Source organism: Betta splendens, chromosome 3, assembly GCF_900634795.4.
Source record: "Betta splendens chromosome 3, fBetSpl5.4, whole genome shotgun sequence".
NCBI lineage: Eukaryota > Metazoa > Chordata > Actinopteri > Anabantiformes > Osphronemidae > Betta > Betta splendens.
This window is the reverse complement of record NC_040883.2, coordinates 11,059,488-11,085,953: the sequence shown is the minus strand read 5'-3', so window position 1 is coordinate 11,085,953 and position 26,466 is coordinate 11,059,488. Positions and strand designations below refer to the sequence as shown.

The 26,466-nt window shown below is 49.5% G+C and overlaps 4 protein-coding genes across 5 annotated transcripts; all 4 read left to right on the top strand.

The window, feature by feature from the left end:
• Nucleotides 1-202: 202 nt before the first annotated feature.
• zdhhc7 (zinc finger DHHC-type palmitoyltransferase 7) lies at nt 203-8,839 on the top strand. Its single transcript, XM_029145424.3, has 8 exons — nt 203-388; nt 1,400-1,486; nt 4,392-4,742; nt 4,995-5,119; nt 5,355-5,451; nt 5,737-5,818; nt 6,108-6,238; nt 6,401-8,839. Exons 3-8 carry the CDS (start codon nt 4,398-4,400, stop codon nt 6,581-6,583), a joined length of 963 nt encoding a protein of 320 aa, XP_029001257.1. The 5' UTR covers nt 203-388; nt 1,400-1,486; nt 4,392-4,397; the 3' UTR covers nt 6,584-8,839.
• Nucleotides 8,840-9,173: 334 nt separating this feature from the next.
• LOC114852783 (delta-type opioid receptor-like) lies at nt 9,174-10,878 on the top strand. The gene has a single exon (XM_029145423.3). It carries the CDS (start codon nt 9,461-9,463, stop codon nt 10,517-10,519), a length of 1,059 nt encoding a protein of 352 aa, XP_029001256.2. The 5' UTR covers nt 9,174-9,460; the 3' UTR covers nt 10,520-10,878.
• Nucleotides 10,879-11,071: 193 nt separating this feature from the next.
• Nucleotides 11,072-12,516, top strand: si:dkey-148a17.6 (uncharacterized protein LOC108190685 homolog). Its single transcript, XM_029145422.3, has one exon. The coding sequence runs from the start codon at nt 11,236-11,238 to the stop codon at nt 12,313-12,315; it is 1,080 nt and encodes a 359-aa protein (XP_029001255.1). The 5' UTR covers nt 11,072-11,235; the 3' UTR covers nt 12,316-12,516.
• A 1,973-nt stretch (nt 12,517-14,489) lies between these two features.
• esrp2 (epithelial splicing regulatory protein 2) lies at nt 14,490-26,320 on the top strand. 2 transcript variants are annotated; one of them, XM_029145419.3, is made up of 16 exons: nt 14,490-14,639; nt 14,809-14,961; nt 15,324-15,452; nt 19,173-19,286; nt 19,406-19,520; nt 19,629-19,724; nt 19,841-19,895; nt 20,292-20,402; nt 20,607-20,739; nt 20,845-20,887; nt 22,084-22,385; nt 22,477-22,710; nt 22,787-22,985; nt 23,071-23,263; nt 23,343-23,535; nt 25,167-26,320. In XM_029145419.3, exons 2-16 carry the CDS (start codon nt 14,830-14,832, stop codon nt 25,326-25,328), a joined length of 2,211 nt encoding a protein of 736 aa, XP_029001252.1. In that variant the 5' UTR covers nt 14,490-14,639; nt 14,809-14,829; the 3' UTR covers nt 25,329-26,320. The 2 variants fall into 2 exon arrangements, with proteins under 2 accessions (XP_029001252.1, XP_029001254.1); XM_029145421.3 differs by adding an exon at nt 24,412-24,512 and having other exon boundaries at nt 14,543-14,961; nt 25,167-25,306.
• Nucleotides 26,321-26,466: the final 146 nt, after the last annotated feature.

Genomic DNA, 26,466 nt, shown 5'->3' with positions numbered 1-26,466 from the left:
AGACCCAAGTGAATAAGTGTATATTATAACAATATACGTATGCGATACGTCACAATCAAATTCACGCTTGACTTTTCGCTAACCTTGTGCAACAGCGCCCTCTTGTGGTCACATGAGATCATCGTCGGTTTTTAGGTGTAATTCTATCCCTAACCACTAGGAGACAACGCTTGTCTACTACATTTCACGGACGCTCGCGAACAATGACGGAGAAACCCGAGGCGAACCCCGGAAGTTCCATCATTAAAGCTGTCAGCCCAGGTCGCTGAGCGATGTGTAGCCGTTGCTGCTGCGGGCACGGCTGTGTTGGCGCGACACTTTACCTCAAACGGGACGTCAACATGTGTTGAAACGACGTTCCTAGCAGATGAAAGCTGTAAATATTGAGGTACGTGATTTAGCCCCGCTTTCCCTTCCGTCACTGGCATTAGCGCATTAGCATGCTAGCCTTGTTAGCTTCCATTAGCGGCTAGTTAGCAGGCGAGGTTTAGCAGGCAGTCCAGTGAATTGGCAGGCTAGCAGCTCCTGTGCACGGCCGTGTGCGTGCGTTGTTTTGGGGCTTTCAGTTTCAGTCACGACCTTTTCTGATATCATGTAGTGTGAAGGATAATCCAGGTCAACGCAGCAGCTAGCGAGGATGGTTGGTGACAGCTCCACTAAAATGCCCACAGATGGCGGATGATTAACGACAATGTGCTGTGATTTATCATCTGGTCGATGCGGGGAAGAGATGTAATCTCTGTTACTACACACTGATCTTATTATGCCTGTGTTATTTTCTGATTCCATATTGCCCTGCGTGATCATGATTTTTAAACACTCTGACAACATCATGTTAAGTCAGCAATGGTGTTGCTGAAGTTTTCACGGGACTGATTTGATCTAAAATTTACACTGTTAGCAGAAAAATCCTGCAGTGTCACCAGCTATGAATGAGCAGGTAGATGATGTGTTTTCAGGGAGGAAACGGTAGGAAAATAGTTGGACGCCTTAGAGTCTCACCATGTAAAACCTATTATAGAAGAGGTTGTGACTTAGTGTAAGGTGCCCTTTTGTTTATGACTTCCTTTTTAAAATCATTTATTTTTAATGAACCTGGGAAGTGATGCTGGAAAAAAAACACAAGAGCCTTTCTAAACCTTATTGGGCCTTTAGCTGCAAATCGAGTTCTGATTAAAATCTTTTATGTCTGACGTTAAACTGGAAAGATAATAATTGATACCACATTAACTTGAATGCATACATGCCTTGAATTTCATTTCTGAACTAATTTGTGACTTTTACAGGAGCATTAGTAAAACACACTTTTTACCACTAGCCTCCAGTGAATTATTCTTGTAGGTAATCTTCATTGGTTGCTGTGACGGTTGAGACTTTGTGTGTATCTGTGTCTTTCCAGGTGTCGGTCTGCGTATGTACTTCATCCTGACTGCTGGTCCTGGAGGTTCAAAGAGCAGCATGCTACTGTGAGGAGAGAGCACATTAGGTACATTGCCTCTCAGTTCGAGTCTTGTTGGTGTTTACGGGCTTCTCTGCACGTGTGACAGCAGCAAACAGAGGAAGCAGCTAAGCCCACAGTATTTGTTTATCTCATGTGCAAAGCTTATCGAAGGACATTTCTTGTTTTGATTTGCTGAAGAAAAGCCTAAACAGTCTGTCAACAGAGTGTTTATGTAGAAACACATTTTCAATACTGTACTTAAGATTTTTTTTTTCTAGAGTTGTTTCATTTGAAGACAATCCTTTATTTAAGATTATATTTCTATGATAATAAAAAGTAAAATATTTTTATTTTGTGCTCTTGTTGCTGAAATCTAAAGCAAATAATTGAATGTCTTGGTGTTGAGGAGTATTTTAAGACCACGCTATTGTGTTACCACAGTATCAGCTGGACTACAGCTGGCGTGGCTTCAATTTCCCTTTTCATTGATCAGCGAAAGATCAATACATGTATGCCAAAACTGGTCCAAAAGCATTTTCTTTTTTTGTTCACAGTGATAATGAGTCATGAACAGCAGTTTGTAGCAAATACACTTTAATATCTTAATAACCACATTCTCATATTTAATAATAATAACTATATCATTTATATAGTATAAATATAATAACTTAATAATCACCTTAAAGGGTGATGATGATATTATTTAATACATGTGTTGCTCTGATTGATCACAACAAAGCAAAGGTGTGAGGTCGTTCAGTGATTGTCTGAGGCGACAGGTTATGAAAGCCAAGAACGACTCATTAAAATGACCTTGGATTAGCGCTGATCCACTGCAACCATCTGTTGTCTTGTTGATGTACACGCAGAATAGATTGGCAGCTTTTATTTATAAAATAAATTCATGCACAAAATGTTTTACAGATATTTAGGTGGGAAATTGGTGGAAAGTTGGTTAAGGGTTTAGTTTGAGTCCCACCCAAACCCTCATCCTAATTTTTTAAAATTTCTTTATCAAATGGGAAGATTACAACAACTAGAGGGATTAATATGGATTTTCTGGAGTGGTTGGCCATAAAATCAGATTTTATCTCCAGCTAAGTACAGTATCAAAAGTATAGATGCAATATGCTGTAGCTGTAACACGATTAAAGCCTTTCCAGCATCTAGCATCCCAATAACTTCTTTAACTCAGGCAGGTTCCCTCAGGTCTGGTGGGAATAGACACAAAATCTGAATTACCGGCTGCAATTCCTTGTTTGTCTTGTGCAAACCTGGCGTATAAAAACGATTCAGATTCTGATGTTTATGATCCCGTCGTGCTTTGGCTGAACACTGACTGAACTGATAAAATGATGTGAGGTGCACTGAAAGGCTTGGGCGTCTTCAGGTGTGGCTTCCTACAGAGATGCCTTAGACACTGATGGTAAAGTCTTTAAACCCACCTCTGGGTTATTTGCTGTTGTTGTGTTGTAGCCGTCTGGGCTCATTCCCCTCTGTAATGGTCTGAGTCTCTCACATTAGCAAACGTAAAACATGCCCGACCCTGCTCTAGCACCATGAGCCCAGGGGTTTGTTTTCAGCAGGAGACCTTGCACTGCCCATCTTTCCTCTATCTGTGTGGTCTACACCATCACCTTCAGCACAGACTGAAAGTAAATGTCCACCACCTTTTGATAGAGAGGGATTTAGCCCTTATCCAGAACCTATATGATGCAGGGCCTCATGAGAGTGATGCAAATCCTCCCTCTTCAGTGTTGGATCCCTATTTCATCTTATTGCAAATACACGCATCCATAGAGATGAGACTCAAAACTAATAATGTTGGATTAACTGTTTGAAATGTGCTGTTTGTGTTTTGCTGCCTTTGTTCAGTTCCTCTGTGTAACATGTGCGTTTGTGTGTCAGACACTGAAGGTTTGTATTCAGAGCCACATTCCCATGGTACAGCATTTGTTTGGCGGATTCAGCTCTACAAGCCTAAACTCTCTCATCTCTATTGGCATTTCCATTTTGCAAGCAATTTCAGTGACACCCACTGACATGAAAAGTTTTCGGATGTAAGCAGAAACAAACAGCAGCGGGGTGTTTGGAAAGCAGCCCAGTAGGGAGTCAGCTAAAGACTGACAGCTGAGCTCTGCACCAGCCAACTCACAAGGAAATGCCTCATTTTCCTTTGATTAGCGAAGCCGAGCAGACATCAAACTCTCCCAGAACACATCAACATATTCATTAAACGTCTCTCACTTACAGCGTGAAGTAATTCTGTAGGACGCAAACGATTAAATATCTAATGGCTGGAGAGGTGTAAAAGCTTGTTAAACACAGCTCGTTAATGGACAGATCCTATATCGGGTGTCATAGAGAGGAGGGTGGCTGTCTGAACTGGTCAAGCTAATAGAAAAGAGGAGATAATAAGAAAATAACAAGTTCAGAGATTAGTGGTTGTGACACGGAAGCTGTTCATTTTTCTGAAAGTGATCTTCCTGAACACATTCTGCATGTGTCTTAGTCCTGCCTTGTTTTGCTTCCTGGAGCAGTTAACTGGGCCTCCAGATTATTATTAGCCTGTGTTGTTGTCAGCTGCAGGATCAGCTTCCTAAAGATACCAGGGCAGCCATTGATTTATCTGGAAGCGGTGAGCGGCCTCCCAGGCACATCCTCTGTTCTCATGTGACCTTGACTTGAATACAGAAGAAGAAACCTCCAGTGACTCGCGTCTCTTGTAATTACAGCTGCCCTGAGCATGAAGGTTGATCCGCCTTTATTTAGACATAGCCTTTGTCCTGTCACAGCATGAAAAAGGTGATGCCTGTTGTCGGCCTATGCAGTTGTTTTCACTTTAACCCATTAGACATCAGACACAGATGCTGGACTACCCAGTCCTTCTGGGTTATAACCGTGAGTCTAGACGGTTGCCCTGAATTCAACCTGTGCCTCCCACCCCCAGGGCAGGATGCAGTCTTCAAACCATCGACTGCGAGACATGGAGCAGCACCACCCCCTGCTGTCGGCGGGTGCAGATGTGGAGGCAGGGAGCCTGGCAGCCGGAGTGATGGGCGGTGGTCCCCACGCCGGCCACACTGCTGGGAACCGCACGCTGTGGTTCATTCAGGACGGCTGCGGCATGGTGTGCGCCACCATGACCTGGTTTTTGGTGCTGTACGCCGAGTTTGTGGTCAACTTCGTCATGTTGCTCCCGGCCAAGAACTTTTGGTACTCGCTGCTGAACGGGGCCGCCTTCAACTCCCTGGCCGTGCTCGCGTTGGCCTCGCATCTGCGCACCATGTTGACTGACCCGGTAAGGATGGGTGACAGGGGGCATGGAAACAGAATGAGGGATAGGAAGAAAGACAATAAGGATAAGGATAGAGCCAGGATGTAGGTATGCTTGTTACAGTGAGGTTTAAGAGATGAGTTTTTGCAGCCTGAATTTGGTCGAACTAATAACAAAATGGAGTTGGTTTTTCTTCAGAGTCAAACTTGCCATGCATATGATTAGCTTAAATTTTCTAAACGGATGCCGTAACGTATTTGTCCTTTCCTTTCTAAGGGTGCGGTTCCTAAGGGCAACGCAACCAAGGAGTATATGGAGAGCCTGCAGCTGAAGCCTGGCGAGGTCATCTACAAGTGCCCAAAGTGCTGCAGCATCAAGCCTGAGAGGGCGCATCACTGCAGGTCAGGACCCCTCCGTCATCAGGAGTTCTGGTTCTGAGCAACTTCAACAGACCAGACGTTCTGCATGTGCAGTAGCCGGTACCGAACGAAACAGGATCTGCACTGCCCATGTTTCTGTGGATGAGCTACTGTAGAACCCACAGCTTAAATTTTTAATACTGATCAACATGTATGAGTCTGAAACCCACAGCCCAGGCAGTGTCACAGAGTAAAATCTTCTCTCTCCTGCCTCCAGTATTTGTAAGAGATGCATTCGGAAGATGGACCATCACTGTCCATGGGTCAACAACTGCGTGGGGGAAAAGAATCAGAGATTCTTCGTCCTTTTCACTGTGAGTTTCCAGAATCGCTCATGTTGTTTGTGGTTGTAGTCAAGTAGTAGTAGAATAAAAAGGGACAACTCATGTCATGTAAACTTGTCACTTATCATTACTCTCGTGATTTTCCACACACCATTCCTTAACTACAGGAGCGCTGACCAGCCTCAGGGTTGTGTTTCCACAGCTCGTTGTGCTTGCTCTTATGTGATGTAGTGAACGGCTGGACTGACATTTAGCGCCTTACTGACGTATGGAAGGATTTTAAGGTTTTCCCGGTCACTCTTCTTCTCACCCTAGATGTACATTGCCTTGATTTCTGCACACGCCCTGGGCCTCAGCGGCATGCACTTCTTCACCTGTGTTAAAGTCCAGTGGAACGGTGAGTTTGAACTCCCACTCACATTCTCAGGATGAATGAGATGCAGAATAACATGACGCCCGCTGAGCAAAGTGCAGGAAGGAAAGAGGCTGCTGTAACAACACAGTTGTTGAGTAGCTCCATCATCCGAGCTCCCAATGAGCCTTTCCACTGTTGGAATGAGGCAGAGCCAAAAGGTTAATTCTGAGAACTCTTGAGCCAGTACCGCCCTCTATGGCTCTCACTTAGGAGGAAACAGTAGCACTAGTTCAGTAAACTAAGCCACATTTTCTCCTTCCCCCGTCATCAGAGTGCAGTGACTTCTCTCCAGGAGTGTCTGTGCTGCTCCTGATCTTCCTCTGCCTTGAAGCCATCCTCTTCCTCACTTTCACAGCTGTGATGTTTGGTACTCAGATCCACTCCATCTGCAACGATGAGACGGTCAGTATGCACTGAACCACACAGACTCAGGGTTTTTCTTGTCATCATGACCCTTTCTGTCATACTGAGTGTTGATAGCAGCCTGCTTTTTCTGTATTGACACATTGTAAATCAAAGCTCCTCATCAAATGGTCCGTTTACTGAGGGGTTTATCTCTTGCAGGAGATTGAACGCCTTAAGAACGAGAAGCCCACATGGGAGCGTCGCGTGAGATGGGACGGGATGAAAGCTGTTTTCGGGGGGCCGCCCTCTCTGCTGTGGTGCAACCCGTTCAACGGCCTGCGTCTGCGGCGCCTCATGCTGCTGAGCCACGGTCGCCGCGGCGGCTCAGAGTTCTCTGTCTGAAAGAGAATGGGTTTTTCTACACTGCTCCCTGAGTCCATCCTTCGTGTGTGGGTGACAACGAGGACGGGCTGCTCCGGTGGAAGCCCAGTGCATCACAAGCACCGCTGACATCTATGAATTGTGTTTGGGGAACAACTGTGATCTTTTAACATGAGAAGTTATTGGGTTTATGCGTTTCTAGGTAAAGCATGCAGTACTCTGCTCAAGCGAGTCGACCTGTTTCTGACACCACCCAAGGCGCTGTTTGGACTCAGCTCGTGCACCTTTAGCACATAACTTGAGCGTTTTGTCTCTGCGGCACACGAGACACAAGATTAGCATATGAATTTTTTAAAAATATTTTTGAGGGATCGGCAACATGTCTTACTTTATCACTGGACCCAGAAACGTGAATCTAAATGGTAGAAATGCTTGAAGGATTCTGAGTCAAGGACATGCTCTACTTTACATGGCACTTGAGAAAAAGCCCGGACGTGGAGCACAGTGGACATGAGAGATGGAACTGTGCTGCCTTGATTTGCATGTGTGCATCTCTGCCAGGAAATGAGGCTTTCACCATCTTCAAATGAATGAACAGGCTTCTGTGAACACAAGCCTCATTCTTCAGGGCAGAGTGGCTTTTCCTGTCTGACAGCCTCTTATCGTGTTTTTCCTTCCTCAGGCTGAATCGTTGATTGATCCAGGGCCAGTCAAGAACATTGTTTCTCCACAGTGTTGCTGTTATTATGATTCTCCATTTGGGTATAAAGAAATCTGTTTAGTATGACTCATACGTATGTGTTCATTCCACTTCTACATGCTGCTCTGCGACTCGTCTCACGGTGAACCCCCAAAACAATAACACGTCTCCATGTGGTACGAAAAGGAAGTGATGTCAGATTGAACAGCTTTGGATGTTGAAGCTGATTAATCCCTAATTTAAGTGGAATTTAAGAGTTTTTTCTAGACTTGGAGTCTACTTCACAACACCTGAATCAGAGCTTCAGCATTTAAAACCCAGAGTCTAAGCCAAGGCGGCCTCCTTTGGTTCATTGAGGTCATCCTGACCCACAGCACCAGGCGCTGTTGTGCTGAGAGCGCCGCTCCGCTGCTGCCAGGTTTATTTTACGACCTGTCCTACATTAGTTTAGAGACAAGAAGTAGCACATACAGTACGTCTTCAGTCGTCTTACACATCAACTCACAACCAGGCCTCCGACGCCATCAGTCACATCAGTCCAGTGATTTTATTGGCTTGATACACTGTCATTATTGCCATGGTTCTAAAGGTGTTCTTCTGTTTTTACTGCTTATTTAATGCAGAGGGTGAACGGGAGGAGTTCCTCCTGGTCGTTGAAGTGTTAAATCTGGGGTTAAGTCGCATTTTTATTGTACGTTGGACAATATTCTGCTGTTTGTTCTCACCTGTGGAGGTTGTCAGGAGAAACAGCTCTACCTGCAGCGTTTACACTAAATGATGTTCCAGTATCTGAAGTTGTGACAAACAGTGTATCTATTGTGGGACACGGTGACAAAGCACTGATATCAGGGTTTCTATTGTTTCTGCTTTTCTCTGCTGGACGGCATCGTTTCAGCAGCAGGGTCTGGCTCAGATGTCACTTTCTGTTTTTATACCCTGCATGTTTCATTCAGCGAACCTGTGACACGCTCGGCCTACCGTTAATGAGCAGACGCATCACAGGCACATGTGATGTGGGACAGATGCAAAGCCAGTAGAATCACGCTGTGTTTTAGCAGATGGACGACTATCTTTTTAATCGAGCAGTGGCTTTCATTTAAAATCTTAGTGTGAAATTGCATCCAGAGGAAACATGAAATGACTTTCAAATGAGAGTAGATGACATATTTGCGGCGTCCGTGGTCGGACTGTTGCTGCAGAACGATGAGACGAAGCTAATCACGGGTGCAGCGCAAACGATGCTGGAGCCATTTGGGCAGCGTGAACCCCAATGGAATGCTGTTACGGTGAATTCCCACATGTTCAGACAATGAATGATGAGTTTTAAAGGTGGTATCTGCTGCACGACTTCAAAAAACTGACCACCACGAGTGTCGCGGGAGAAATTATCTACTTCATCACAAGCAGAGAAACGTTTCTCCAAGAACAAACGTCATGCTCGACTTTATATAAGCAAAGTATAAAGGTTCCTATTAACAGTATATAAATGGAATGTGGTATTCAGGTTTTTTAAATTAATGTCATAATCCTATGTCTTTAATGTTGTTCTTTTACATAATAAACTTGATTAAATTAAAGCTGTATGTTGCTGGTTTTATGACTCAGCGTGCTGATGAGATGGATGAGAATTTGAATTTGCCTTTGCCGTGGTTCGTTGGTAATGCGGCGCTGCATTGACTAACTAGTGCTGTGCTAACATCGCTGGGTCGGTTTCAGCACTTATCATCTAGCTCCGTAATGCAGCTTCTCAGGTCAGGTTGACTCGTGAATGGTTTTGGCTGCATAAGCAGTAAAGAAGCAGGATCGTGTGGGGCGTAATGAGATTCATGTCACAGGCTGGTTCACTGATTCTGCTCTCTGTCTGCAGGTTAAAAAGGCCATAGCAACAGCGCTCAACGCTGCAGGACTTTCATCCTGTAGTAAAAACCACGTACCGTCCTCTGTGGCACAACGTGAGGCCACACCCACTGCTCAGTGTGACTAATTAACCCAAAGTCCACATTCATGGTCTGAGAAATACAGCAGACACAGCAGCAGCGTGTGCTTGGGTCGGGGAGGATCGATCTGTGATTAGTCACGTCGTCGCGTCGGGAAGGGACAGTGATGCGACGAGTGCGTCAGGTCTCACACTGAATTCAGGCGTTCGAGGAGTCGGCGTCCGCTGCGTTTACCCATAAGGGGACGTGAAAACTGGAAACATGCTCCCGAACCTCACGGCCGAGCGGTCGGCGCCCGGGGAGACGGCCTCCGCGGGGCTCGGCGCCGGGACGGCGGCGGCCTGTGCGATCCTGGGCCTGTGCTTCCTGCTCGGCGCTCCGGGCAACCTGCTGGTGATCTGGACCATCCTGCGGCACGTCAGGAAGCGCTCCCACACCGTGGTGCTCATCCTGCACCTGGCCGCCGCGGACCTGCTGGTGGTGGCGCCGCTGCCGCTGTGGATCTACTCGCTGGCGCGCTCCTGGGTGTTCGGGGAGGCCTTCTGTAAGGCCCTGGTGTACGTCATCAGCGTCTGCATGTTCAGCAGCATCTTCTTCATCACCCTGATGAGCGTGGAGCGCTTCCTGGCCATCTGCTACCCGCTGGAGATGCAGCGCTGGAAGGGCACCAGGGCCATGAACGCGGGGCCCGTGCTGCTGTGGCTCCTCGCGCTGCCTCTGGGAGTCCCTTCGGCCACGGCTCAAACGCTGAGCAGCACCGACGGCGTGGAGCAGTGTTTCTCCAAGAAGTTCAGCTCCGTGGCTCCGGCCGTCGCCCTCCTGTGTCTGGAGACTGTGGGCGGCTTCATCGTCCCCTTTATCGTCCTTTCTGTCTGTTACCGTCTGGTGGCTGTGAAGCTCAAGAGGAGGAGCTTCACCTCCAAACAGAAGTCCATGCGCCTCGTCCACGCTGTGGTCGTCGCCTTCATTCTGTGCTGGCTGCCCTATCACATCGTGAACATCGTGGACTTCGTCTGCATCCTCGCGTCGGGCACCAAACACGACTGTTTGCCTCAGAGCGTGGTCTTCGGCTCCGGCGCCCTTGTTTTCGTCAGCAGCTCCGTGAACCCCGTGTTGTACACGTTCTTCGCAAAGAGCCTGAAAGGCAGCCTGAAGGAGTCCGGGCTGGTGCGGCTGTTCCGGGACACGGCCGCTTGGGCCGGCAGGCTGAGGGAGCCGGTGGCACCGCAGCAGAGTGGGCCGAGGCCAGCGGACGCACAGGAGGCGCTGAAGGTTCAGGTTCCAGGTTCAGAACAGTTAAAATCTGAATGTGATCAGTAACGCTGTTGTGCAGTGCAACGAGGAGTAATTTATTGCTTTGTGGATTAGCAGCTTGAGTTTAAGCTTAATTGTTTGGTTTTTTTTGTCAGATTTCTGTAATGAAAGTGCTGCCGTCATGTCGCGTGCTGCAGGTTTTCCCGTAAACCATGAGCACTTACAGTCACTATGGGTCAAAGGTTGGAGCCCAACCTCTTTTCTACTGTGAATCGGCTTGTGTCTCATCGAAGAAACAGAAGTGAACGCCTTGAACTCTGTATGAACTTATAGTGGCAGAAACACGCTGCTGTCATTTGGGCCTAAACATCAGTGGAAAAACACGTGATCACCCACTGATTTTGTTGGACAGGATCTACAATATAGGATTATATTGGTTTAATGTGATCATTTATTGTGTGCTCTGTTATGTTGTGTGAGTGTTTCAGTCGCATTGAGAGTTGACGTTTTTTACTCAGGTCTCGGCCAGAGGCCTGAAGCTTCTCACACACCCAGGGCTGATTATGTGAAATTATGGGCGCTTGACAGAAAAAAAAAAACAACAGGTCTCTTACTCAACGCCTGTGTACGCGGGAGGCGTGCACACATCGAGCGACCCAGACGGGCCTGTGAGCAAACCCTGTTCCTGTGGCGTCTCTGGCGTAGGAGGAAGTGAGGACCTGCTTGTGTAGCACAGTTTTTCTTTCCCTGCAGACACTGCTGTCAGCACATCCGCTTGCAGCATGAACCCCACAGCGGAGGCTCCTCTGGAGGAAACGGGCCCCGAGGACAGCGGGGCCACGGCGGCCTGTGCGATCCTGGGCCTGTGCTTCCTGCTCGGCGCTCCGGGCAACCTGCTGGTGATCTGGACCATCCTGCGGCACGTCAGGAAGCGCTCCCACACCGTGGTGCTCATCCTGCACCTGGCCGCCGCGGACCTGCTGGTGGTGGTGACGCTGCCGCTGTGGATCTACTCGCTGGCGCGCTCCTGGGTGTTCGGGGAGACGTCCTGTAAGGCCATGGTGTTCGTCATCAACGCCTGCATGTACAGCAGCGTTTTCCTGCTCACGCTCATGAGCGTGGAGCGCTTCGTGGCCGTGCGTTACCCGTTCGCCTCCGCCGACTGGAAGAGGAAGAAGGCTCTGAATAAAGTCCTGCTGGTTCTGTGGACCGCGGCGTTCCTCTTCAGCATCCCCGTCATTCCCACACAGGTCGTGGAGGATAATGCGGGTGAGGACCGCTGCCTGTCCCGCCTCTACACCTCTGTGAGCCAGGAGCTGGTGTGCGTGCTGCTGGAGACGCTGGTGGGCTACGTCCTCCCCTTCTCCATCCTGGCGGTCTGCTACGGATGCCTGTGCAGCCGGATCACTCAGATGACCTTCAAGTCCAAGCGCAAGTCCACGGTTCTGATCGCCAGCGTGGTGGTGGCGTTTGCCATTTGTTGGACGCCCCATCACATCGGAAATCTGCTCTCCCTCGTGTGCCTGGCCATGGAAGACTCCTACCCCGCTACAGCGCACAGCCTGGAGGATGTCAGGAACACCATGGCCTTCATCGCAGGGGCCATGGTCTTCATCAGCAGCACGCTCAACCCCATCCTCTACATGTTTGCAGCCCGTTCCTTCCGCAGCTCCCTCGTCGACACCGGCATCAAGAAGCTCTTCCATCACATCTCCAGCACGTCCCCAGGTGAGGGAAACAGGGAGCCGTCCTTCGTGTCCAAAAGACAGAACAACAACCAGACCAGCAGCTCTCAGTGTGTGTCGGAGTCAAAGGACCAAATGGACATATTAATGAATATGTGTGGCGATAATTCATCCTGATCCTGGTGTGAGTTGAGTGTGTGGCTGTAAATATCCATGTTTATATTAAGAAATGAGCGTCCAATTATAACACAGTCAGACTTTATGTGTGCAATACTCTGTAAATTTAAATGTGTGTTTTAATTGTGATCACATATTTATACATGTTGTGAAAACCATTCGTTTTCAGAGGAGAACAATAAATAACTAAGCTGCATCTCAGTTCAGTTCTTTATTACTCAAGTTATTGCTGCAAAGGTCGGCGGAGTGTGAGAACGTGGTTAGACATAAAACAGCGGGTTTGATCATAACTCTGTGGTCACGTCAGCCTATTTTTTCAAATTGTGAAACAGAAATTGTCCCAGATTATGATCATGCATTATTATGAGTATAATTTACGTATTCTAATATCCTAGATGTCTTCTATGTAAATCTACAATAATTGTAAAGGACTTTTTCCTCTTTAAATTGTGTTGACGCTTGTCCTGGCGTCCTGCAGAAACAACAGTCATGGTTTCAACTTCCCCCTGATGAACAGATTGCTACATAACATTGCATGTTTCCTTCGGTGAGCAGCAGAAAGAGGAATCGTGCCTTTTGTTTTTCGCAGTCTTATAAATCGTCGCAGGGACAGAGATCAGACTCAGCTCATTTAGAAACACTAATATAGGCAGCGACCGCTTCAATATTTAGAATTTCCTCTTTGTTATACAACATAATGTGTTTGTTGCCTAGAGACACCTAACTGTTTTGACCAACAGACCAGACCCAGCCAGCAGATGGCAGCGAGAAAATAATTTTAAAATGATAATAATAATAATACCCTGTGTAGCTGGAGTAAAAGTACATTTTGCAGATTTTAAAGTAGCTCAAAGTAGAAGCTTGTAGCTTCTGACGTGCTTCATAGAGAAGACGGATTAATGTAACGTTCAGCAAAACCGATTTTACACATTAACCCTTTTGCGACTACAGAGTTTATAGTAATAAGGATGTGAAGCAAATAAACCAGCTGTGAGTCAGGATGATTCTAACTGTCACTGTGGAAAATTACATGTAACCAAAGAATTATGTGACTGCCTTGTGAAAAAACCAAGAGGCAAAACTGCCTCAGAAAAGAGGAAGCAATGTAAAAAATGGGACAAAGCAACATCACCCACATCATCCTGAAACCTCTGAATTATTGTGTTTAAAGGGTTACTTTTAGTACCAGTACACTTTAAAAGTACTTAGAATATTTGAGACACTAGTGCAGCAACATGAAAGTAAAAGTCTTGTTCCCTCATAAACAGAGAAAAGCTTTAAAATGCTGAATTAACAAAATTAATGAGCATTAACATTTATCCTCCTAAAACTCTTTGCCTGCCTTGCCTCGGCGTTTCAGGGCCACAGACAGACGACGTGTTACCTGTTACCTGGCTGTTGTTGGCACAAGGTTATGCGTCTACGGTTTCACCTGAAGTGTTTCCCTCATCTGACCAGACCGGCTCGGCTGGAACGCGACGATTCCAGGAGCCGTGAGGAATTAGGCCTGAGACCAGGGCATTTAAAGGAGCGAGGGGAGGCGGAGCGCCGACGTGCTGGTCAGCAGTGATCTGGGAACGGGCCAGGTTCTTCCTGCAAGGACCTGGGGAACGTTTCATTATACACTGTCACTGCTACACAGTTCACCCAGGGTAACAGATGGATGAAAACACAGTGTTGGAAAATTATACACCGCCACACACGTCACATTACAATTCACGTGATTGGACTCTGAGGCTTCGAGCACTGGAAAACACATTCAAGCCCTTTTAGCCCTGTGCTCATTTTTCTGTTCAGCTTTCATCTTGTCTGTCTGAATGTGTCTCTTTGATTTGATTTTGGTTTTATGTTGTTGTGGTACGTGGTCCTGTCTTTTAATGTCAAATTCTGTTCTCTGCACATCAAATTCTTAATATTGTTTTAATCTAAGCCATAGTCAATAATAAACAGCCTAAATTAACTTGTTTCCAGCAGTTGTACCTACACCAACACCGTCCAACGGAGCTGGGCCTCATGGATTCATCGTGGCCCTGGTTCGCCAAGCCACTTCCTCATCGACCACATCTGACGAATCAGGTCACAGCTTTCGCCCCAGCGTCCCGCCCTCACCTTTCCGCACCAGCCAATGGACGCCGTTGCTGAGTCTCTCCTCGCGCGGGGGCCGGGCCACACAGGTAACTCGGGGAGAAAAAAAATAAAAAAAGAGAAGGGGAAAAAAACGCAGGGCTTGTTATGGAGTTCGTGTGAAGCAAACACGGATTTCCACCCTTCTTTACCAGTCGAACCAGTATCTCTGGATAGAGCACGCTCCAGTACCTGCTCAGGTAGAGTCTCTGTCCGCAAACTCTTCCGTGGCGCCTCTGATAATAATCTTCTTTTTCTCTTTTCCGTTTACTTCAATTGAGTTTCCAGCCCTTTTGTTCGCTCCTCTTATCACTTGGAAAAAGGTGAACCCTCGTGTTATTTTTATTTTAATCTTTGCTTTAATTGTAGTTTTTACCCTTGTGGTCCCTGATGGCTTCGCACAGTGATACTCTGGTGGTGTTCTTTGGGGCAACAGCTGGTGCAAATGGGGGTAAACTGGGTTCGGATGAGAGGGAAATAATTCTCTTGGTGTGGCAAATTGTGGACCTACATGAGAAAAAGGTACGGACCTGTTGTGACCCGCTCGTTGTGTAGACATAGTGTTCAGTGTGTGCGACATGTAAATCAACACGGCGCGTGCGTGTGCTCCTGAACGCCGCGTCGCTCGTGCTAGCCGAGCGGCGTAGCTCACCTGCGTTGTACAGGTGCGCGGCGCGAGGCGCTTAGCTTCGCGCCGCGGAGACAACACGCCTTGTTGCTTTGCCATGTCCGCTTCTCCATACAAACACCGCTTTGTTGACATTCACGTGCCCTTTTTTATAATTTGTGAGTTCATCTTCTGACGGTGCGGGTTAGAGCGCGGGGCCAAATCGGCCGCCGCGCTTCCCTCGCGGCGCCGTGAAACGTTCGCTTCGTTCCCGCAGGTCGGGAAGCTCCACAGGTGCCTGGTGAAGCCCGACTCGCTGGAGCTGACGGAGCAGGGGAAGGAGGAGACCGGGCTGAGCCTGGAGGAGCTCGTCAGCGCCGAGCCCCTGGACAAAGCCCTGCAGCAGGTGGGTGTCGCTCGCCTGCGTTGAACCCAAACGGGCCTAATGGTTCGGGCCGTGATCTGTGGGGCCTCTCAGCCTAAATCACCCATCTGAGGCGTTCATGAGAAACCCAGCTGCTAATTCAACAGAACCAACCTCCCTCTGACAGTTTCTCGCCCAAACGAGCCTCAAGCTGTAGTTAATGTGAAGAAACTCTAGTTCCCCTCATGACCTTTTCCTACTCCTACTTTTTTTTTAACGGTCTTCCACCTGGTTGAGCGACGTCCCCTGACAGTTTAAACAAAGTCCTGACAGTTGGTGCGAGGACGGGCCGGGCCCGAGGCGTCTGGAGATAAGCAGCAGCCGCAGGTCCGGTCTTGTCTCGGAGCTGTAGACACCTGGAAGCCTGGCTGTTTGCGGGGCCACACCTCGCGCAGGCCGACGGCCCAGCGCCGCCGCCTCCGCAGCTGTGAGCAAGTCCAAGTGTTCTGGTGGCGAACACTTGGACTTGGGTTCTGCCTCCTCGCCCAGGAAACTAAGGTGTTTTGACACGACGCGTGCGGCCAAACGGGTTTTTTTTATCTGGAGAACGGGCTCCGCGTAGTCAGAGGTGCCGCTCTCGCAGTCCTACGAAGACCTCGGCTCCGCTGTGGGTTGGTTTGTGTGCTGAACCTTCAAATATTAACCCACGTAATCAGTCCGTTCAGCCGGGCCTTTGTCTCCGCTTACTTTCTCTTCTTATTGGTCCCTTGGAGATTAGTTTTGTCCTTGTCGATGCAGGAAGGGACAAAAAGATCACATTAGATAGTTTGAAGGTTGTTTCATTCTGAATATTAAGTCTCTCTTGTGCTGTCGACCTGTGGCCAGAGGTCGTCACCCAAGGTCGTCTGTTGCTTTTCATTGGTGAAATATTTATTAGGCTGGAAAAGGCCGGAAAGATTAAAGCTGTGACCTGTGGCTCCATTTTGCCTTCTGTGATTCACCTGTGGATCTGCTCGTTGCTGTTTTGTGTCAAATTTGAATGCTTTTCACTACTTTTTCCCAAGACGTCGCAGAATAACACTGGATCAGGCTGCACGTTTCTGATCCAACCCTTTTTTTAAACGTTGGTCCAAACCTTCAGGTGTTCATGATTCAGGAATCACTGCAGACACAGGACATAATGACTCCAGAGTTCACACTAGACGACGGTCCACCGGTTGACAAACCCTGTCATCATCCTGATGCACAACAAGAAAAGCCAAAGAACCCACGAGATTGACAGCAGGTATTATTTAAAAGCAACCACGGCCTCTCGGCTTGTGACACACCTGTTGCTCATTCGGGTCTAATTGGCTTGAAGCAAAGCAGGTTTTACTGTCGTGCTGTGAGAACAGGGAGCTGCTGCAGCGAACGCAACCGCAGGTCACGTGTCAACGCACCGAGAGTGTTTGTGTCTTTTGCTGTGTCACTGTTGGAGCCCGAGGCCGGCTGACGGTTACCATTAAGCTGCTTCTCGTGAAACGGTGTCTGAGGTCAACGCTGGTGCCGGCTCTCGGTCCAGTTACTGTCATTTGGTGCTTGGGTGCGCGTCGTTAGCGCTGCTAGCGAAGCTGGTTCACGCGGCGCCGTGCCAGAAGGCCCACGCTCACAAATCACTGCCGTGAAGTGAAGTTATCACAGCCCGTCATCGCCTCGGTCGCCTCTGCAGGGTGTGACCCAAGATTCCAGACTCGGAACCAGTTATTCGCTGCTTTCGAGAGTCGCTACGTCACTTTTGGCGCTTGACGCTACCGTGACTCGAGTCGGGGGCTCTTTGTCTACATCCAGTGCAGTAAACTGTGTTTGCCCGTTGCTTTGAACATTCCTCCACATCCGTCAGGCCTGTATTTGGCCGCGTGACGCTGCTCTTATCGCTGCGTGTTCAGCTCCCACCGCCTCCCCTCCTCACCCCCTCACCCCTGTGTATGGGTCCAGCTGCAGCGCTAACCCTGATAGCCGCCGTACAAAGGCCACTTCCTCCCCCTCACCTGAAACAGGGCCACGCGTCCAACCAGGAAACATTAGCCATGCTCTGGACCAAACAAATGCTTTCGAATCAAACTAAAACAATGCGATTGGTCAGTAACTTGGGTTGTTGCTGTCATTTATAATGTGGTGAGCTCTAACTGGACATTTACTTCCCCTCCTGTTGAAGTCAAAGCTGAATGTTTGAAAGCAGATCCTGTGATTAGTTATTTGTCCACTGTTTAATCCTCTGCTTGTCTCAGTTCAGCCTGATTAGAACGCTTTGGACCCACAGGGTGTGTCTGCCGCCTCTTTTATAACATTTGCTTTTCTCCCACTAATCCGGCTTCAGTAATTGGCCAAGGTGGAGCTGCGTGTACAGCTATGTGCAAACACTCATCCTGTTACCACTGTAAACATGGCTCTGCTTCAGCGTGCTGCTCGTTTCATCAGGGTGAAGTGTCCTAGGCCCAAAGAACAGGGAGCTTTATGTAATACGTACAAGGACGAGAACAGGTTAAAAGATCAAGTGTAAAACAAATTCAGGCACTTTGACTTCCACAATGATTGTGGTTTGACTTTTTATTAAACCCTTTTTCGTTGAAGTGGTGGTTAGAACAGTTTGTTCAGATGGATCGACTCAGTGCTGCCAAGAGTTAATGTTTGTATTGTGATCATCCTACAGCGTTTAACCAGAGGCGGGTGTAATCTGAGCTACGTCTCCCCAGTTTTGAAGCTTTTTGACATGAAACTCTTCTGATCTAATCTGTGGTGTGACAGTCACAGGATCAGTCAGAACTCTGAGGTGTCGTATCTGTATAACCTGAGCCTTCTCTGCATCTGGTGACGTCTTGCTGTAAATAACCTTAAATCCTGTGAATCCAACTCCGGAGCATTCGTTGTCGTCTGCAGCTGCTCAGCGTTGCCAAACAGCCCTGGGTTTGTCTCTGACTGTTGCTGAGCGTGTCCCAACGTGCTCCTCTAATACTCTCTCGCTGCTTGGAGATGTGTCATACGTAGCCAGTGGCCAATGTGGAACCGACCAGCCACTGAGCCAAACGCGGTTACTGGGAGGAGCCCGTTAAAATGGAGGCAGAGTTGGCCCTGGAAATCACCTGTGTAGGTTGAGAGGTGTAGGAAGGCCGGCCTCCAGCGTCTGTGCTGGTCTGGACCCGACCGCACCAGAACATTTGGTCCTGGGGAGGCTGATCCAAACCCCGGCATTTGACCTGATCGGTCCTCCGATGAGCACATCTGACTGCACACAATCACACACTGGACGGATGCCAACGTAAACAAAAAGCACGTCTTGCATATTTCTCGTGGTTTCCTCCAGCAGGATGCTCATTATGTTTGTAGGTGCTTTAAAGCCTTGTTGTCAGTCGTGTGAAGCTACAGGAAAACGCTGTGAAACAAGCATTTTTTTTTTAGTAATAGTCACGTATGGGTCGTGTTGAGTCGTGTCCATCCGTTCAGGGAAGGTGCTGACAGACAGGTTGGACCTGAACGGCTTGTTTGGCCTCTCTGCCTCTGACAGCAGTGATCCTGGTGATTGGTGCGCCGCTCATTCCTCTCTGTTCGTCCCACTGTGGTAAACACTGAAAACCTGCAGGACCGGCGGTGGTCCTGATGAGAAGCCTGCGACACACGATATATTATGATACTAAGGATTTATGAAGTTGGGTGATGTAAAAATGAAAACAATGAATTGCCCTTTTTTATTTTTTTTTTTAAATGAACTCTCTTCTCATCGTCCAGTTCCACCAGTCGGTGTCGTCAGAAGTAAAATGCCTGGGCAGAAGCTCGTACACGCTGTGTGTCGACAGCCCCCTCATTATCCGACAGGCGCTGCACCCCGAAGCTTCCAAGAAGGTAACGGAGTGTCTTTCCACTAAAGCTCATTTTGGAGAAGCTTTGTTCTCTCCTGAATGAGTCAGTATGACGTTCTCCTGGCGTTCCCGCGCTAACGTTCTCCTCTTTTTCTATTTCAGAACCTCGTTCTCCCCGAATGCTTCTTTACGTTTGTGGATTTGAGGAAAGAGTTTCACAAATGCTGCCCCAGTGCCGGGTCGGTGCAGAAGCTCACGCCTGCCTCCATGTTGGAAAGTATCCTTCCAGTAACGTTAGACAGTGTTTGCACGTTTTTAGAGGCTGTAGCATGAATGCTTGTAAATCGACCACACGCCGGCGTGAACTTCCTCAGCCGCGGCCCAGGCGCCGGACTCCCCGCTGTGTCGGAGCAGCTGATGGGAGTGAGGGAGGTGAGGAGCATGGTGCAGCTCATCCTCTGCATCCTGGATGAGCCCTACGGTGAGTGAATGACTTGCATGTGTGCGGATGAAGGCCGCACACATGCAGTCACTCCCACTGTCACTCCCACTGTGTCTGGTTCAACAGCCACGTTTGTCTGCATCTCTTTTCCCCAGATCACGAGTTCTCCTGTGTTGAAACGGTCAAGTACAAGTTCGACTCCGGCACCTGGTATGTACGAAGCGCTCTCCTCTCACCTTCTCCGTGTTTCTGCCACCTGTTTGCCAGCGGTGCCCCCCTCCTCCCGCTCACATTCAGACCTCAGATCTCCGGTTCTCAGCATTGATTACAGCAACAAGAAAACAGCAAGTGTGTCATTAAAGCTGTCCAGCTTTGCCATCAGGCGCTTACCTGGCTATCCAGTAGCAGAGCACCAGGAGCCCGTCGCCTCGGCAGCCCCCTGACATTTAATCATGGGACTGTGTTACCGTGTTAAGCACTTACCGAGTGGCCCCTGTGCCCGCGATCTATGAGCAGCTTGTTTAGCTTTAATAATAGATGCTGTTTCTTGTTTAAAGGCCAAAAAAAGCCTAAATAACCAAATACATTTTTCCCCAACTCCTGCAGCTGTAAGACAGAACCGGTGGATAGTGAGACTGTGATCAGGGCCCGGGGGCTCCCGTGGCAGTCCTCCGACCAGGACATCGCTCGCTTCTTTAAAGGCCTCAACATTGCAAAGTAAGCGATGGGTTTATTTTCTTACCACTGATGTTCAGGCTTAAGTGTAAACTGAAACCCGGTAAAAGTAGAATTGGTGTCAAAGCTGCTGTGTTGGCTGGAAGTAGACTTACAGGTGTGCCTAATAAAGTGGCCACTGAGTTTTTTTTTTTTTTTTGCTAGCTTCCTGTCTCTGCTCATTTGTGGGAGTCTGTTTTTTTTCAGGGGCGGCGTCGCTCTGTGTCTGAACGCTCAGGGCCGCAGGAACGGCGAGGCCTTGGTCCGCTTCGTCGACGCTGAGCACCGGGACCTGGCCCTGGAGCGCCACAAGCACCACATGGGCAGCCGCTACATCGAGGTGACCGCCGTCATAGCGACATGATCAGTGTTATGAATGTTCCCTGATCCACAGACTGTGGGTCACACCATCTGCAGCATCTTAACCCAGTCTCCCTCTGTTCAGGTGTACAAGGCCACAGGAGAGGAGTTCCTCAAGATTGCAGGAGGTTAGATTTCAGATCCTCTCCTTTCTTCCTGTTGTGTTTGTGTGACGCGTCGCAGTGAAAGGCTTTCTGTCGCTGTGCAGCAGCCTTCGATTTCACGGAAAAACAAGACGTCCACATCTGTAAAAGCAGCTCTTTACTGGCGGTGAAGGGGCTCATTTGTGCTCTGGCTCGCTCTCTCTCCTGTTACCTGTCTTTGCCTCATCCCAGTGATTCTCGAGCAGCTTATCTCGGCGTAATGAAAGACGCTTTGTGAGGAGCTTCCCTCGCTCCCTGCACCCACTGCTCAGTCCTGCGCCTCAAAGGCCAGGCAGACAGAAATTTCACTCTCGGCTAACAGCGGCCCACCTGTTCACCGCAGCCTCCAGCTCAGATCACCCCCAGGGAGGACGGGCAGGAGGCCGATGAAAGGAGCAGCTCAGTGCTGAGACAAAGAGGGTGTGAAGAGACAAAAGTGGGGCCCGTGGACCGGCAGGAACCCAGGACACAGATAGCGACACAGTCACTCGTCACAGATAACGGAGGCCGCCAGTGTGACGGTGGACTTTACTCTGAGTAAAGATCAATACGCATCGACGGCACGCTGGAGTTTGACCGAGCAGCTTGAGGCCGACCAGGAAGCAAGGGCATGAAAGTACACGGGAGTTACTGTGACCCCTCTCTTCTTGACCCCATGCACTTTGTGCTGGATGAGTAACATCCAGCGATTTGGTCTAATTATTAGCTTAAGAGGTCGTTGGTTCTTGTCTGTGTGCTCGCAAGCTTTTTAATTTGCTGTTTAATTGAGCTGAACAGGCTGTGAGCAAAACTGAGACCTGGTCAACTCACGTGGGTTTTGAAGATTACTACCTGTTTTGTTTTGTGGTTCCATAACCTGGTCATTCTTGTGCTGCAGCTAAATGCAGGTCTGCGCGTTGTGTAACTCTGCCAACTGACCTGTGACCAGTTTATTTAGTGACGGTGCCCACACCTCATGCCTGCTGCATCCTGGATCTCTCATCCAGCTGCTTGTCACCTGCTGGATTTGGATAATGACACACATTATCCACATAATCACTAATCAAACCTATCGACACTTTATTGTGAATTAGGTGAAGAATACACGCAGCACGGCCTTAAGCTCTGATTAACTCCTTCTAGACTGACCTGTGACTGGTAGCACAGGTCCAGGTGTTTAACCGCAGCCTCACTGTCTCCAGGCACGTCTAACGAGGTGACACAGTTCCTGTCCAAAGAGAACCAGGTGATTATCCGCATGCGAGGCCTGCCGTTCACCGCCACGCCCCAGGAGGTGCTGACCTTCCTCGGACCGGAGAGCCCGGTCACGGATGGCACCGAGGGCCTGCTCTTCGTCAAGTACCCGGACGGTCGGCCCACCGGCGACGCCTTCGTGCTCTTCTCCTGCGAAGAGTACGCCCTGAACGCCCTGAAGAAGCACAAGCAGATCCTGGGCAAGCGCTACATCGAGCTGTTCCGGAGCACGGCGGCGGAGGTGCAACAGGTGAGAGAATGGCCGCAGAGGCGCGAATACATAAAGAAACTGCATCAGATTCACAAAGCGTCAAATGAGCCGCGATCTGCTTCAATCCCAGGTCCTGAACCGCTACATGTCCACGCCTCTGATCTCCACGCTGCCCCCGTCCCCCATCATGCCCGTGCCCGTGCTCACCACGCCGCCCTTCCTCCCGGCGGCCAGCAGCACGCGGGACTGCGTCCGCCTGCGCGGGCTGCCCTACGCCGCCGGCATCGAGGACATCCTGGAGTTCATGGGCGAGCACACGGTGGACATCAAGCCGCACGGAGTCCACATGGTCCTCAACCAGCAGGTCAGGCCGCCGGGGCGGTGAGCAGCCGGCCTGAGGCCGCCGCGCGCTGGTGTTCACCGCCGCTTCCTGTCCGCAGGGCCGGCCCTCCGGCGACGCCTTCATCCAGATGAAGTCGCCGGACAAGGCGTTCATGGTGTCCCAGAAGTGCCACAAGAAGACGATGAAGGACCGCTACGTGGAGGTGTTCCAGTGCTCCACGGAGGAGATGAGCATCGTGCTGATGGGAGGAACCCTCAACCGCAGCGGCCTCTCCCCGCCGCCCTGCAAACTCCCCTGTGAGGAACGCTTCACCCGGCCTCCACATGAGGCGTGTGCGTGGTTTGCATGTGCTCTGTGTGAACGCTGCCTGTCTGTCCGTAGGTCTGTCCCCGCCTGCAGCCTACACCGCCTTCCCCACCCTGCCCGCCGGGCTCTCTGAGGTGGCCCTGTACCAGCCGCCGCTGCTGGCCGCCCCCAGGCCCCCTCAGAGCGCCGCTCACAGCGCCGCTCTGGCCTACTACCCCCCCCAGCCTCACCTCTATATGAACATGAACTACACGGCCTACTACCCCAGGTTGGAGCGGCTCCGCCAGCTTTACCCGCCCGTCCCCTTCCGTCTCCTCCTCCCAACTCACGCCTCGCTCTCTCCGCAGCCCTCCGGTTTCTCCCTCCACCGTCGGCTACTTTGCGGCTCCGCCCGGAGCCGTGGCGGCGGCGGTCGCGGCCCAGTCCCACCCTGCTGCAGCCTCCCCCGTGCTCCCCCAGCCTGGAGCCCTGGTCAGGATGCAGGGTCTGCCCTACAACACTGGGGTGAAGGACATCCTCAGCTTCTTCCAGGGATACCAGGTCAGTGCACGAGGCTTCACCCACAGCATTGTTTCCGTACATTAAAGCTGAATGGGCCGCGGGTTTGTATGTACTAAGAAATATATAAAATATTTTAATATATTGAATGAGTTGTTGTATCTGAACCAGTTCTGTTGTTCATTCCAACCTCTCACAGCAGACACATGTGAACGACGCTGTGTTTGGCTTGAGCTGAGGCGAACTCAGCAGCATAGTGTCAGATCAGAGCTTTCTCCCTGTGTGTCTGCTGTATGCTTTGCTGCCAGTCCAAACTAGATGGAGTCACCTGAAGCAGGTATGAGGCTGAGGCGTGGCCCTGGTTCTGGGGTTTCTGGCCTCAGATCTCTGTTTAGTGCTGAAGTGTGCGTTTGAAGCACTACGTCTCTCTCTTTGGTTGTATGACGATTCCCAAGTGGTTTGAAGTCATGCAGTATGAAAAAGAGGAAAAAAAAACACAGAATCAACCAGCTCCGCTAGCATTTTTGTATTTCTGTTGGTCTGAATTTAAAGACATTCAGACTGGTTTAGTGAATTCATCCCATTAGAATGCGTGCTGACTTCAGGGGGCAGCATCAGATTCACACCACGTGGGAAAACATTGCAGATCTGAGTGAAACACTGGCTCCGGCGCTGACTGTTGGCTGAACTACAGTCATCTTATCCTTCGTGCAGTGAGTGTGAGCCTCTCTGGCTGCAGCAGCGCCTCTCACAATGTCGCTGGGCGAGAAAACGGTTCCCACACGGGCCCAGTCTCGTGTCGGATCGCTCACCGAGCCGGTCACGCCTGAATGCAGTGCTGTGGTTTGCCGTTTGTGTGTATGCTGTGATGTGTGACTGGATGCTGAGTCCTCGCTGACTGTCCGTTCATTATTGTAGTACGCCCCTGACGAGTACAGCGGTGTGGTTCAGATGAGCGAACAGGCCCGGAGTCTGATTCAGCCCAAAGAATGGCTCTGCCTTTAGGGACGCGCCCCAAGGTAAGAAGAGCCTCCGGCGCCGGGACCCAGCGGGCTTGAGGTGGACTAACATGAAGCTGCTCAGTGAGCACTGACTGACTAGCAGGTCAAATGTTAACACTGCAGTGACACTAACCTGAGCTTAAACCTGCAACTCGGCGGTGCTCATTGAGCTTCACTCCTCCGCTACAACATCACCCTGATGCTTGTTTCCAGCCAGGTTCCTGATGCTTCCTAAACAACTCTTCTGCCTAACTATTTCTATGAAAAGAATATTGAGCTTCCCAGTGATCAGTTGATCAGGTGTCTGCTTCACTGCATCCTTTTTGCTCATCAGTCATCAGAGAGATGCAGTAAAACCACATGACTGTTGCTTTGGTGCAGCTGCTGGACTCGGCTGGGTTCTGTCTCCTCTGCCTGTCTCCCACCTGTAGACCCGCGTTGCTATCGGACTTGGTTCTGATGCACGCCGCCGCCGCATGCAAACTAACTAATCATACCTGGGGATCAGCATGTGTGACTCAAGGCTCTGCCAATAACCTGTCCTCTGACTAACTGAACCTGGTTGCCAGGCTTCTGCTTCCCTGCGGCGTGGGCTCCCCCTGGTGTCTGTGACCATCATGAAATGCCGCCGCATCTAAGCAAATGTTCTCCCTCCCTCTCTGTTGTGGGCAGCTCCAGCCGGACGCCATCCTCATCCTGTACAACTTCAGCGGGCAGTGCAGTGGCGAGGCCCTGATCACCTTCCCCAGCGAGGAGCTGGCCAGACGGGCCGTGGCCGAGCGCTCCAGCCACCCCTTCTACGGCCAGCAGGTCCACCTGCTCTTCTGTAACTGATCGCCCCCCTCCACACCTCTTTCCCATTCATCCCAGTGGTGCGTGACACTTCCTGTTGCGCCACTGGTGCCGACACTCCTGAAGTCGCGCAGCGCTCTGACGTCCACACGCGGCGCTGCTGCGTGTGCGCACTAACCCTCCCACCACGCGTCCTCTGAAACAGACGTTCATCCTGAAATGCTTGACTCTCCACACACCACGTCTGCGTCCGGTCTCCTCTGTGTGTTTCAGATTCATCGCTCTTAACCACTAGGTTTGGATTTGTCATAGCTTACAAACCTATGCAAACACAGGTGTGTGTTCATGTCTTATCTACTTGTGTAGACAAATGTTTAATAATTTTTTTTGTATGTGTGTATGTACAGTGTTTATGCATGTGATGGTCTCCAGTTGTGTAGCGGTGCCATTAAAGAGAAAGAAAAGCCATAAAGCCTTCAACTACTGAGACGTGGTAACATCTGAGACTGTCTTTAACTACAAGTAACATTAAGCTGCAGGGACTCAGTTAAAACCACTGGATCAGTTTGTAACGTTTATTTCCTTGTGAAGCATTTATGACCTTTTTCAAGCACTACGTTTATTTCTCCAATCAGAGTAAAGGAACTAAGCGTCTCCAATGGAGCGGGCGACTAAGTGATTCTACAGAATACATTTTTTTAATTGGTACTATTTCCTTAGAGAAGTGGATATTTTGTTAAGTGTCAGAGGACGGAGGTGTGACCTGAAGCCTTCTGTAATGATGGACCTCAGCTGCTGTACAGTGACTCTTCTGTTTTTGTTTTCAGACTGCTTCTAGCGATCAGTCTGTGGCATATTTAATTCATGCATGAGTTTTCCGTGACGGATCCGCTGACGGCTGTCTTAGTTTAGTCATCTTTACTGTGCCGACATCAACCTCTGGAGGCAGAGGAAATATTTCTTTTGATGTGAGCTTGAAACCTGTATGAGTTTAGTGTTTAAGAACTAAAAAAAATAAAAAATGTTAACAATGATTTGTTTGACTTGAAATGATTTGATGCTTTATTGTTTTTAACCTGCGTTTTTTTTGTTTTTTTGTTTTTTATATTGTGTAATGATTGAACTATTGGCTAATAACTTCCACTATATGACGAAGTGGCTCCACTATTCTGGCCCCATT